Source organism: Oncorhynchus kisutch, linkage group LG25 (assembly GCF_002021735.2).
Source record: "Oncorhynchus kisutch isolate 150728-3 linkage group LG25, Okis_V2, whole genome shotgun sequence".
Classification (NCBI taxonomy): domain Eukaryota; kingdom Metazoa; phylum Chordata; class Actinopteri; order Salmoniformes; family Salmonidae; genus Oncorhynchus; species Oncorhynchus kisutch.
Window position 1 is genome coordinate 2,348,112 of NC_034198.2, and position 14,304 is coordinate 2,362,415.

At 44.1% G+C, this 14,304-nt stretch overlaps 1 protein-coding gene across 4 annotated transcripts in view; it reads right to left on the minus strand.

Moving 5' to 3' along the window:
- Positions 1–10,934, minus strand: part of prodh2 (proline dehydrogenase 2) — a 49,934-nt gene extending 39,000 nt beyond the window's left edge. Inside the window, exon 1 of one of the 4 annotated variants that reach the window (XM_031805123.1) lies at positions 10,862–10,934. In XM_031805123.1, coding sequence (XP_031660983.1) covers positions 10,862–10,910 — 49 coding nt within the window. In that variant the 5' untranslated portion in view covers positions 10,911–10,934. The remainder of the gene's footprint in view (positions 1–10,861) is intronic. The other 3 variants (XM_031805124.1, XM_031805125.1, XM_031805126.1) reach the window with 3 other exon arrangements.
- Between the last annotated feature and the right edge of the window lie 3,370 nt (positions 10,935–14,304).

Below are 14,304 nucleotides of genomic sequence, written 5' to 3' on the forward strand. Positions count from 1 at the left end.
TACAGGGTGTTATGGTACAGAGTCAATGTGGAGGCTATATACAGGGTGTTACGGTACAGAGTCAATGTGGAGGCTATATACAGTGGGTACCGGTACAGAGTCAATGTGGAGGCTATATACAGGGTCAATTGTGGAGGCTATATACAGTGGGTGCGGGGGTACCGGTACAGAGTCAATGTGGAGGCTATATACAGGGTCAATGTGGAGCTATATACAGGGGGGTACCGGTACAGAGTCAATGTGGAGGCTATATACAGGGTCAATGTGAGGCTATATACAGGGGGGGTACCGGTACAGAGTCAATGTGGAGGCTATATACAGGGTATTACGGTTACAGAGTCAATGTGGAGGCTATATACAGGGGTACCGGTACAGAGTCAATGTGGAGGCTATATACAGGGGGTACTGGTACAGAGTCAATGTGGAGGCTATATACAGGGTGTTACGGTACAGAGTCAATGTGGAGGCTATATACAGGGGGTACTGGTACAGAGTCAATGTGGAGGCTATATACAGGGTGTTATGTACAGAGTCAATGTGGAGACTATATACAGGGTGTTACGGTACAGAGTCAATGTGGAGGCTATATACAGGGGGAACCGGTACAGAGTCAATGTGGAGGCTATATACAGGGTGATACGGTACAGAGTCAATGTGGAGGCTATATACAGGGGGAACCGGTACAGAGTCAATGTGGAGGCTATATACAGGGTATTACGGTACAGAGTCATGTGGAGGCTATATACAGGGTGTTATGGTACAGAGTCAATGTGGAGACTATATACAGGGTGTTACGGTACAGAGTCAATGTGGAGGCTATATACAGGGGGAACCGGTACAGAGTCAATGTGGAGGCTATATACAGGGTGTTACGGTACAGAGTCAATGTGGAGGCTATATACAGGGTGTTACGGTACAGAGTCAATGTGGAGGCTATATACAGGGTGTTACGGTACAGAGTCAATGTGGAGGCTATATACAGGGTGTTACGGTACAGAGTCAATGTGGAGGACTATATACAGGGTGTTACGGTACAGAGTCAATGTGGAGGCTATATACAGGGGGTTCCGGTACAGAGTCAATGTGGAGGCCATATACAGGGTGTTACGGTACAGAGTCAATGTGGAGGCTATATACAGGTGGTACTAGTACAGAGTCAATGTGGAGGCTATATACAGGGTGTTATGGTACAGAGTCAATGTGGAGACTATATACAGGGTGTTACGGTACAGAGTCAATGTGGAGGCTATATACAGGGTGTTATGGTACAGAGTCAATGTGGAGGCTATATACAGGGTGTTACGGTACAGAGTCAATGTGGAGGCTATATACAGGGTGTTACGGTACAGAGTCAATGCGGAGACTATATACAGGGTGTTACGGTACAGAGTCAATGTGGAGGCTATATACAGGGGGTTCCGGTACAGAGTCAATGTGGAGGCCATATACAGGGTGTTACGGTACAGAGTCAATGTGGAGGCTATATACAGGGGGAACCGGTACAGAGTCAATGTGGAGGCTATATACAAGGGTGATACGGTACAGAGTCAATGTGGAGGCTATATACAGGGGAACCGGTACAGAGTCAATGTGGAGGCTATATACAGGGTATTACGGTACAGAGTCAATGTGGAGGCTATATACAGGGTGTTATGGTACAGAGTCAATGTGGAGACTATATACAGGGTGTTACGGTACAGAGTCAATGTGGAGGCTATATACAGGGGGAACCGGTACAGAGTCAATGTGGAGGCTATATACAGGGTGTTACGGTACAGAGTCAATGTGGAGGCTATATACAGGGTGTTACGGTACAGAGTCAATGTGGAGGCTATATACAGGGTGTTACGGTACAGAGTCAATGTGGAGGCTATATACAGGGTGTTACGGTACAGAGTCAATGTGGAGACTATATACAGGGTGTTACGGTACAGAGTCAATGTGGAGGCTATATACAGGGGGTTCCGGTACAGAGTCAATGTGGAGGCCATATACAGGGTGTTACGGTACAGAGTCAATGTGGAGGCTATATACAGGTGGTACTAGTACAGAGTCAATGTGGAGGCTATATACAGGGTGTTATGGTACAGAGTCAATGTGGAGACTATATACAGGGTGTTACGGTACAGAGTCAATGTGGAGGCTATATACAGGGTGTTATGGTACAGAGTCAATGTGGAGGCTATATACAGGGTGTTACGGTACAGAGTCAATGTGGAGGCTATATACAGGGTGTTACGGTACAGAGTCAATGCGGAGACTATATACAGGGTGTTACGGTACAGAGTCAATGTGGAGGCTATATACAGGGGGTTCCGGTACAGAGTCAATGTGGAGGCCATATACAGGGTGTTACGGTACAGAGTCAATGTGGAGGCTATATACAGGGGGAACCGGTACAGAGTCAACGTGGAGGCTATATACAGGGTGATACGGTACAGAGTCAATGTGGAGGCTATATACAGGGGGAACCGGTACAGAGTCAATGTGGAGGCTATATACAGGGTATTACGGTACAGAGTCAATGTGGAGGCTATATACAGGGTGTTATGGTACAGAGTCAATGTGGAGACTATATACAGGGTGTTACGGTACAGAGTCAATGTGGAGGCTATATACAGGGGGAACCGGTACAGAGTCAATGTGGAGGCTATATACAGGGTGTTACGGTACAGAGTCAATGTGGAGGCTATATACAGGGTGTTACGGTACAGAGTCAATGTGGAGGCTATATACAGGGTGTTACGGTACAGAGTCAATGTGGAGGCTATATACAGGGTGTTACGGTACAGAGTCAATGTGGAGACTATATACAGGGTGTTACGGTACAGAGTCAATGTGGAGGCTATATACAGGGGGTTCCGGTACAGAGTCAATGTGGAGGCCATATACAGGGTGTTACGGTACAGAGTCAATGTGGAGGCTATATACAGGTGGTACTAGTACAGAGTCAATGTGGAGGCTATATACAGGGTGTTATGGTACAGAGTCAATGTGGAGACTATATACAGGGTGTTACGGTACAGAGTCAATGTGGAGGCTATATACAGGGTGTTATGGTACAGAGTCAATGTGGAGGCTATATACAGGGTGTTACGGTACAGAGTCAATGTGGAGGCTATATACAGGGTGTTACGGTACAGAGTCAATGTGGAGACTATATACAGGGTGTTACGGTACAGAGTCAATGTGGAGGCTATATACAGGGGGTTCCGGTACAGAGTCAATGTGGAGGCCATATACAGGGTGTTACGGTACAGAGTCAATGTGGAGGCTATATACAGGTGGTACTAGTACAGAGTCAATGTGGAGGCTATATACAGGGTGTTATGGTACAGAGTCAATGTGGAGACTATATACAGGGTGTTACGGTACAGAGTCAATGTGGAGGCTATATACAGGGTGTTATGGTACAGAGTCAATGTGGAGGCTATATACAGGGTGTTACGGTACAGAGTCAATGTGGAGGCTATATACAGGGTGTTACGGTACAGAGTCAATGTGGAGGCTATATACAGGGTGTTACGGTACAGAGTCAATGTGGAGGCTATATACAGGGTGTTACGGTACAGAGTCAATGTGGAGGCTATATACAGGGTGTTACGGTACAGAGTCAATGTGGAGGCTATATACAGGGTGTTACGGTACAGAGTCAATGTGGAGGCTATATACAGGGTCAATGTGGAGGCTATATACAGGGTGTTACGGTACAGAGTCAATGTGGAGGATATATACAGGGTGTTACGGTACAGAGTCAATGTGGAGGCTATATACAGGTGGGTACTAGTACAGAGTCAATGTGGAGGCTATATACAGGGTGTTACGGTACAGAGTCAATGTGGAGGCTATATACAGGGTGTTACGGTACAGAGTCAATGTGGAGGCTATATACAGGGTCAATGTGGAGGCTATATACAGGTGTTACGGTACAGAGTAAATGTGGAGGCTATATACAGGGTGTTACGGTACAGAGTCAATGTGGAGGCTATATACAGGTGGTACTAGTACAGAGTCAATGTGGAGGCTATATACAGGGTCAATGTGGAGGCTATATACAGGGTGTTACGGTACAGAGTCAATGTGGAGGCTATATACAGGTGGTACTAGTACAGAGTCAATGTGGAGGCTATATACAGGGTCAATGTGGAGGCTATATACAGGGTGTTACGGTACAGAGTAAATGTGGAGGCTATATAACGGGTGTTACGGTACAGAGTCAATGTGGAGGCTATATACAGGGTGTTATGGTACAGAGTCAATGTGGAGGCTATATACAGGGTGTTACGGTACAGAGTCAATGTGGAGGCTATATACAGGGTGTTACGGTACAGAGTCAATGTGGAGGCTATATACAGGGTGTTACGGTACAGAGTCAATGTGGAGGCTATATACAGGGTGTTACGGTACAGAGTCAATGTGGAGGCTATATACAGGGTGTTACGGTACAGAGTCAATGTGGAGGCTATATACAGGGTGTTATGGTACAGAGTCAATGTGGAGGCTATATACAGGGTGTTACGGTACAGAGTCAATGTGGAGGCTATATACAGGGTGTTACGGTACAGAGTCAATGTGGAGGCTATATACAGGGTGTTATGGTACAGAGTCAATGTGGAGGCTATATACAGGGTGTTACGGTACAGAGTCAATGTGGAGGCTATATACAGGGTGTTACGGTACAGAGTCAATGTGGAGGCTATATACAGGGTGTTACGGTACAGAGTCAATGTGGAGGCTATATACAGGGTGTTATGGTACAGAGTCAATGTGGAGGCTATATACAGGGTGTTACGGTACAGAGTCAAAGTGGAGGCTATATACAGGGGGTTCCGGAACAGAGTCAATGTGGAGGCTATATACAGGTGGTACTAGTACAGAGTCAATGTGGAGGCTATATACAGGGTGTTATGGTACAGAGTCAATGTGGAGACTATATACAGGGTGTTACGGTACAGAGTCAATGTGGAGGCTATATACAGGGTGTTATGGTACAGAGTCAATGTGGAGGCTATATACAGGGTGTTACGGTACAGAGTCAATGTGGAGGCTATATACAGGGTGTTACGGTACAGAGTCAATGTGGAGGCTATATACAGGGTGTTACGGTACAGAGTCAATGTGGAGGCTATATACAGGGTGTTACGGTACAGAGTCAATGTGGAGGCTATATACAGGGTGTTACGGTACAGAGTCAATGTGGAGGCTATATACAGGGTGTTACGGTACAGAGTCAATGTGGAGGCTATATACAGGGTCAATGTGGAGGCTATATACAGGGTGTTACGGTACAGAGTAAATGTGGAGGCTATATACAGGGTGTTACGGTACAGAGTCAATGTGGAGGCTATATACAGGTGGTACTAGTACAGAGTCAATGTGGAGGCTATATACAGGGTCAATGTGGAGGCTATATACAGGGTGTTACGGTACAGAGTCAATGTGGAGGCTATATACAGGTGGTACTAGTACAGAGTCAATGTGGAGGCTATATACAGGGTCAATGTGGAGGCTATATACAGGGTGTTACGGTACAGAGTAAATGTGGAGGCTATATAACGGGTGTTACGGTACAGAGTCAATGTGGAGGCTATATACAGGGTGTTATGGTACAGAGTCAATGTGGAGGCTATATACAGGGTGTTACGGTACAGAGTCAATGTGGAGGCTATATACAGGGTGTTACGGTACAGAGTCAATGTGGAGGCTATATACAGGGTGTTACGGTACAGAGTCAATGTGGAGGCTATATACAGGGGGATACCGGAACAGAGTCAATGTGGAGGCTATATACAGGGTGTACCGGTACAGAGTCAATGTGGAGGCTATATACAGGGTGTTACGGTACAGAGTCAATGTGGAGGCTATATACAGGGGGTACCGGTACAGAGTCAATGTGGAGGCTATATACAGGGGGATACCGGAACAGAGTCAATGTGGAGGCTATATACAGGGTGTACCGGTACAGAGTCAATGTGGAGGCTATATACAGGGGGTACCAGTTGCGGGCGCACAGGCTAGTCGAGGTAATTGAGGTAACATGTACATGTAGGTAGAGTTAAAGTGACTATGCATCGATAATAAACAGAGAGTAGCAGCAGCGTAAAAGAGGGTTCTGGGTAGCCCTTGATTAGCTGTTCAGGAGTCTTGTGTCTTGGGAATAAAAGAAGAAGCCTTTTGGATCTAGACTTGGCGCTCCAGTACCACTTGCCTTGCGGAAGCAGAGAGAACAGTCTATGACTAGGCTGGCTGGAGTCTTTGACAATTTTAGGGACTTCCTCTGACAGCTTTACCTACCCTCACCACCTGGGGGCGGCCCGTTGGGAAGTCCAGGATCCAGTTGCAGAGGGAGGTGTTTCGTCCCAGTGTCCTTAGCTTAGTGATGAGCATTGAGGGCACTATGGTGTTGAACACTGAGCTGTAGTCAATGAACAGCATTCTCACATAGGTGCTCCTTTGTCCAGGTGGGAAAGGGCAGTGTTGATTGCAATAGTAGAGATTGCATCATCTGTGGATCTGTTAGGGCAGTTTGCAAATTGGAGTGGGTCTACGGTTTCTGGGATAATGTGGTTGATGTGAGCCATGACCTGCCTTTCAATGCAGGTCATTGGTAATCATTTAGGCAGGTTACCTTAGTGTTCTTGGGCACAGGGACTATGGTGGTCTGCTTAAAACATGTTGGTATTACAGATTCCGTCAGGGACAAATTGAAAATGTCAGTGAAGACAGTTGCCAGTTGGTCAGCGCATGCTCACAGTACACGTCCTGGTAATCTGTCTGGCCCTGCGGCCTTGTGAATGTCGACCTGTTTAAAGGTCTTACTCACATCGGCTACGGAGAGCGTGATCACACAGTCATCCGGAACAGCTGATGCTCTCATGCATGTTTCAGTGTTACTTGCCTCGAAGCGAGCATAGAGGTCATTTAGCTCGTCTGGTAGGTTCGTGTCACTGGGCAGCTCGTGGCTGAGCTTCCCTTTGTAATCTGTAATAGTTTGCAAGCCCTTCCACATTCAACGAGGATCGGAGCTGGTGTAGTACGATTCAATCTTAGCAAAACAGTCCTGTAAGTTAGCATCTGCTTCACTGGTGCATCCTGCTTCAGTTTTTATTTGTAAGCCGTGTGGAAGGACCACCAGGGAGCAGGCTGTGCCCACTGATTGTAGCCCAGGCCACCTGGCGGCACTAATCACCTATTCTCTTCCTCCTACATAAGATATACGGGAGAACCAGTGGTGCATCCTGCTTCAGTTGTTATTTGTAAGCAGTGTGGAAGGACCACCAGGGAGCTCGTGGTAAAAGGACATGATGATTCTCCAAACGGAGGACTTACTTGACAGACGAGAGGCGAAAGGAACGGACTAACTCTTGGGAATGGCAAACACTGATTCTCTCCACCACCAGAAATGAGCTCTCCACGAACGTATAGTTAAGACGGTGACACACTCTTGATGTACGTTATAGTTCAGTTACTTTGTTTTCCTTTAAAGAAGATGCGTGTTATCCTTTTGAGATCATCCTTGGTTGTGGGAGAAGAAAAGATACCTCCATTGAGAACTCTGTTCTATGTTCTGCTCCCGACTCATTTATTCCATCTTTCCGCTTTACAGCAACAGACAAAAAATACTTGGTCCGCTCACAGCAGGAATCAGGAGGATAGAATTATGGTCAGATTTGCCAAATGGGGGGCGAGAGAGAGCTTTGTACGAGTCTCTGTGTGTAGATTAAAGGTGGTCTAGAGTTTTTTCCCCCTTTGGTTGCACATTTAACATGCTGGTAGAAATTAGACAAAAATCATTTAAGTTTCCCTGCATTAAAGTCCCCGAGCGCTGCCTCTGGATGAGTGTTTTTCTGTTTGCTTATGGCGGAATACAGTCTTAGTGCCAGCATCGGTCTGTGGTGATATGTAGACAGCTACAAAAAATACAGATAAACTCTCTAGGTAGATAGTGTGGTCTACAGCTTATCATGATATACTCTACCTTAGGTGAGCAAAACCTTGAGACTTCCTTAGATTGCATGCACCAGCTGTTGTTTACAAAATACATAGACCACAAACCCTTATCTTACCAGAGGCCGCTGTTCTATCCTGCTGAAAGAGCTTAAAACCCGCCAGCTGTATGTTGTCGTTGTTCAGCCACGACTCGGTGAAACATAAGATATTACAGTTTTTAATGTCCTGTTGGTAGGATATACGTGCTGGTAGCTCTTCTATTTTATTATCCAATGATTGTACTTTGGCTAATAGGACTGATCACCATTGGCAGATTACCCACTCGTCGTTGGATCCTGACAAGGCACCCCAATCTTCATCCCCGATATCTCTGTCTCTTTCTCCTGCGAATGACGGGGATGAGGGCCTTGTCAGGGGTCTGTAGTAAATCTTTCCCATCCAACACTTTAAAGAAAAGGTATTCCTCCAGTACGGGGTGAGTAATCGCTGTCCTGATATCTAGAAGATCTTTTCAGTCATAAGACACAGTGGCAGAAACATTATGTACAAATAAGTTACAAATAACGCCAAAAAAAAAAAAACGCCCAATTGGTTAGGAGATCGTAAAACGGCAGCCATGTCCTCGCGCCTCTCCGGAATCTTGCATAAATGTTCAATTGGGTTGAGATCTGGAGACTGAGACAGCCATTGCATGTGGTTTACATGCCCATCAAACCATTCAGTGACTACTCGTGCCCTGTGGATGGGCGAATTGTCATCCGCGCCCATCAGGATAGAGATGATTTACCACAGGTTGAATGTGATCCCTCAGAATGACTGTGTATTTACTGACATTTACCTTGCCCACTAAGGGGTTGAGTGGACCTAAACCATGACAGGAAAATCCACCCCATACCATAACAGAGCCGCCAGAACCCTCATTTACTCAAGTGTTGCCCTTATCTTGTCAGTTACTTGTAGATTTCTCTGTTTAATATCACTTACCCTTCCATTTCTCTACCAATTGTCTGGGACAGGGACGTTGTTTCGATGTGCCAATTCATAGGCAAGATCTCTGCATTTGAGGCTACAAAGACCATGAAACTGGTCTGCGAGATTCGTGATATGTTTAGCAAGCTCAGACTCCATGTCATCAGATAAGACCAGTATGCCTGTGCTACTCTATCATAGCCTCTCTTTCACACAGGTACTTCTTCTTTACATTTTTTGTCAATGTACCTCTTCAGTGTCAGTCTGTTTTTTCAACCCTTGCTTCTGCTCAAATGGATTTCTTCTCTCATTTCCTTGGCTGCTCTGTCAAGAACCTCGAGGGGGGCTCGACCCCTGCTTGCTTTATGCATGCCCCATGTATACATTTGTATACATGGGGCATGATGATGTCTGCTCTGTAACAATAATGCAGTTTTGAATTCATATGTATGACACATTGAAAGATTACTACGCATATTATGCATAAAACTGACGATGTAATCAAAGCAAACATACCCCAAAGCAAACATTCTGACTAGATTAGCCCACATAGCTGCAAATATGCTCTTTCATGCTAGGTTTAGAGCACACATGTCCAACTCATCCCATGGAGTGTCTGCAGGAACTCCCCTCAGACACTAGGCCCTGCATGGAACGAGTTTGACAGCCATGTTTTAGGGCGTCATATTGTAGCTTATAGAGACCCCAATTGATGTATAAAATAATCTTCTACTTTGGTTTAGATGAAACCTATAACAAATTAATTGGACTTTGTGAAATCTGTTTTTTTTGGACCTAGGTTGCTAACCACAATTTTCCATGTGGTTTCTTCCTTCACAGACTTCAAATGAAATGATTACCTCTTCCTAAATATTTGCGTATGGTTTCCGAGAAACAAGGTGTGGCTCAACTAACCCTTTGGATCAACTTACCCCACTTTCCCCTACTCTGTGTGCCTCCATTCTCTCCCTCCTTATACCTCCCCTCCAGCCCTCTGCTGTAAACTCCCATTAACACTATTTAAGTGATGCTGACTTACTAAGAAGTATTACTCAATCTATGACGTTTGTGGTTTTTGTTGCATCATTTTGCTGATTCGGAACAGTAAGATTGCACTTGAACATCAGGCGAGTACTAAGATAAAACCTGATGTCCATATACTGTACATAGTAGTGAGTGTTGAACTGCAAAAAGACAATTTTATCGTTGTGGAGTAAACCACACGACACCATGTCCAGATGAAGGAGAAACTGTTTTCTAAATTGTTAACAGTGTAACCTGCACTGTTTCTGTAGGGGAGACCGGGGACAGTTGTAACGCATTTTGGAGTTTATTAAAATTGTATTTATTCTAACACTGTTTGATGTAGAGAGTTGTACATTTCACAAAGGCAAGTTACATTTATTTGCCTGCTAACTATTAATATAGTTTAGACACCTGTGCTAAATGTGGAATTTTTACATTTCTGTCTTAACCCGAAAAGTCCTGATCTTACAAATGACCCCAATAGCAGGGTTATTAGTGATGCTATATGGGACAGTTGCAACACTTGAACATAAAAAATATATTAACATTAATTCAGCAATGTTATGATTTGAAACTTATATGTGGATGAAAACACACTAAATTGAATTTTAAAAAAATTTAAAAACACTTTTAGGCATGTCACTCAGTAGAAAAATGCATATTTTGTATAACAGTAGTACTCAAACACAATGTAAGAATTTGACATTTTTATGAGGTATTATCTTAGTTGCACTGCCACAGTTGATTTAAAGGGAAATTTGATATGTGAATGTCTATATACTATAAAATGGTATTTTTAATAAAACCAATATCAATATTGTATCAATAAAATGCAAATCTAAATAAATATATATATTTTTTTATAGGTGCCCATCGCTAATTAAGACCAAAACAGAAAAAGCAAAGGAACCCTTACCATATATCCAGAGTACACGGTCTGTCACCAGTCGATTGACACATTTCATCTAGAGGGAGGTTCTATGGGGGTGGACACAGACGTGTTGTACCATTTATTGGGTAACTAGCCAGTTAATGAGTGGCTAACTTGAGTAAACATCAGGTTCACCTCGGAGAGCACAAATAATTGGTGTCAAGTCCACGTTGGATCCAAATTGTAATTGACACTGATTTCAAAGGGCTTGACAAGCCCACGTTGGATCCCAAAGTATCAGCAAAACCTTACAAATCAATGGTTGTAGAGGTAATGTCAAGCCCACGTTGGATCCCAAAGTATCAGCAAAACCTTACAAATCAATGGTTGTAGAGGTAATGTCAAGCCCACGTTGGATCCCAAAGTATCAGCAATACCTTACAAATCAATGGTTGTAGAGGTAATGTCAAGCCCACGTTGGATCCCAAAGTATCGGCAATACCTTACAAATCAATGGTTGTAGAGGTAATGTCAAGCCCACGTTGGATCCCAAAGTATCAGCAATACCTTACAAATCAATGGTTGTAGAGGTAATGTCAAGCCCACGTTGGATCCCAAAGTATCGGCAATACCTTACAAATCAATGGTTGTAGAGGTAATGTCAAGCCCACGTTGGATCCCAAAGTATCAGCAATACCTTACAAATCAATGGTTGTAGAGGTAATGTCAAGCCCACGTTGGATCCCAAAGTATCGGCAATACCTTACAAATCAATGGTTGTAGAGGTAATGTCAAGCCCACGTTGGATCCCAAAGTATCGGCAATACCTTACAAATCAATGGTTGTAGAGGTAATGTCAAGCCCACGTTGGATCCCAAAGTATCGGCAATACCTTACAAATCAATGGTTGTAGAGGTAATGTCAAGCCCACGTTGGATCCCAAAGTATCAGCAAAACCTTACAAATCAATGGTTGTAGAGGTAATGTCAAGCCCACGTTGGATCCCAAAGTATCGGCAATACCTTACAAATCAATGGTTGTAGAGGTACTGTCAAGCCCACGTTGGATCCTAAGTATCAGCAATACCTTACAAATCAATTGAAGTAGTAGTTCCATCTCAGACAGACAAGTGAACGATTTCAGAGCTTGTAATGAATTAAAACAGCACTAGTCTCTCTGCTGAGGAGTAACCCCAATGAAATTGATATCCAAAAATGAACCCACATGTTTCTACTCACTGGTTTTCTATGAAGATAAATGCTTTTCTCAAAGTGCATTGTTACTCCAGTTATTAACCACAAAAGTAACTAAAAGTTGCAATCTGTGATGGCTACATACATTTTTGTACATTGATAAAATTGACACGGTATAATTGACTCGACAACAACCAATATAAAAATCTTTGACCTCGATCTTTGAACTCGATTAACAGGAAATCATTCAAAATCTCATAGACCATTTGTGTAGCTATACCACTTGTGGCAATATGTTGTTTTATTCATATTGTATAAGCCAGGTATTTTCTCCTCTCTGCTCATTTTGGACCAACTCAACTCTTTTCAACCTTTTGCCGAACCCCAACTTCTCCTCTGCCCCCCCCCCTTTCCCAGACCAAGAGAATGGCAACCACCCAAAATAAAGTAAAGATGGCTTCTCCTCTGCCCCCCCCCCCCCTTTCCCAGACCAAGAGAATGGCAACCACCCAAAATAAAGTAAAGATGGCTTCTCCTCTGTCCCCCCCCTTTCCCAGACCAAGAGAATGGCAACCACCCAAAATAAAGTAAAGATGGCTTCTCCTCTGTCCCCCCCCCCTTTCCCAGACCAAGAGAATGGCAACCACCCAAAATAAAGTAAAGATGGCTTCTCCTCTGTCCCCCCCCCCTTTCCCAGACCAAGAGAATGGCAACCACCCAAAATAAAGTAAAGATGGCTTCTCCTCTGTCCCCCCCCTTTCCCAGACCAAGAGAATGGCAACCACCCAAAATAAAGTAAAGATGGCGTTCTTGCCTGTCAACATTGCAGACCCCTGCTAGAACTCACAATGCTTGGTGTTTAACTTATCAGCTACCACTTCATATGACATAGCAATTTGATGCCCGACTACAGTAGTCGGGAAGGAACTTGACCAGTAGATCATAGAGGATGTTGGGAAAACCACAGATGTTAGAATTACCCAGAAATGGCAGAGAGAAAGGGACAGGTGTTAAACAGATCGTAGTTTAGAGGAGTTGGAGGAAAAAGACTTTGCCCCAAAGTAGACCAAGCCAACTGTCCCAGAGGAAAATATTAACTCAACTGCCTTGAATAGTGGTGTGTGTTCAGTTCACCTCAAAGTTTGCTATGTTCCATGACAGTTCGTACTGAACGACATGTTTCCCCATAATGCACCACCAGTCAACAGCCTTTGATGTGTTTGCACCTGTTCAGGAGTGAAAGTATATTTAATTTCCCTGTACAGAACATTTCTTACTTTGTGCGTGCACCAATTTTTGGGGGGAGGGGGCCTAAACATAGAATTACACATAGAAACTCCATTAATTGAATAGGATATCAGGACCTAATAGTAAAGATTTGTCATTTAACTTTTAAAATGGACTGGCATTAACATAACCAGTCATGTTTTCATCTGATTGACAATCACTTCAAAAAGCCCCTGTAAGCTTGCTCACATTCATTCACTAAAATAACTCCTGCATCCATACTGTGCTGCTTTCAAAGAGTGGGACTATAAGAAATCCCGCTATGCCCTCTGACGAACCATCAAACAGGCAAAGTGTCAATGCAGGACTAAGATCGAAAGACATCACACCGGCTCCGACGCTCATTGGATGTGGCAGGGCTTGCAAACTATTACAGACCACAAAAGGGAATCACAGCTGCCCAGGGAGACAAGCTTACCAGACAAGTTAAATTCCTTGACTTGAAGCAAACATAAGTAACACTGAAGCATCAGCTGTTCTGGGCGACTGTGATCACGCTCTCCATAGTTGATGTAAGTCCTTAAAAACAGGTCAACATTCACAAGGCCGCAGGGCCAGACGGATTACCAGGATCTATTCTCCAGGCATGAGCTGACCAACTGGCAAGAGTCTTCACTGACATTTTCAACCTCTCGTCTGAATCTGTAAAAGCAACATGTTTCAAGCAGACCACCATAGTCCCTGTGGTGCATAAATGACGAACGACCCGTAGCACTCACGTCTGTAGCCATGAAGTGCTTTGAAAGGCTGGTCATGGCCCACAGCACCATTATCCCAGAAACTCCAGGCTCACTACAATTTGCATACCGCCCCAACAGATGATGCACTCTCTATTCAAGTTCCAGAGGACGTTGGGGCAAACCTTGCCTAGTCTGAATACCTTATTCAGAGGATTGTTTTTTATTAATGCATGCCAAACTTCAAAGTGTGGTAACATGTTGAAAACCAACTGAACAGACAAATAGAATGGGGAAATTAATGTGTGCAGAAAAGATTAAAGCAGTGAAA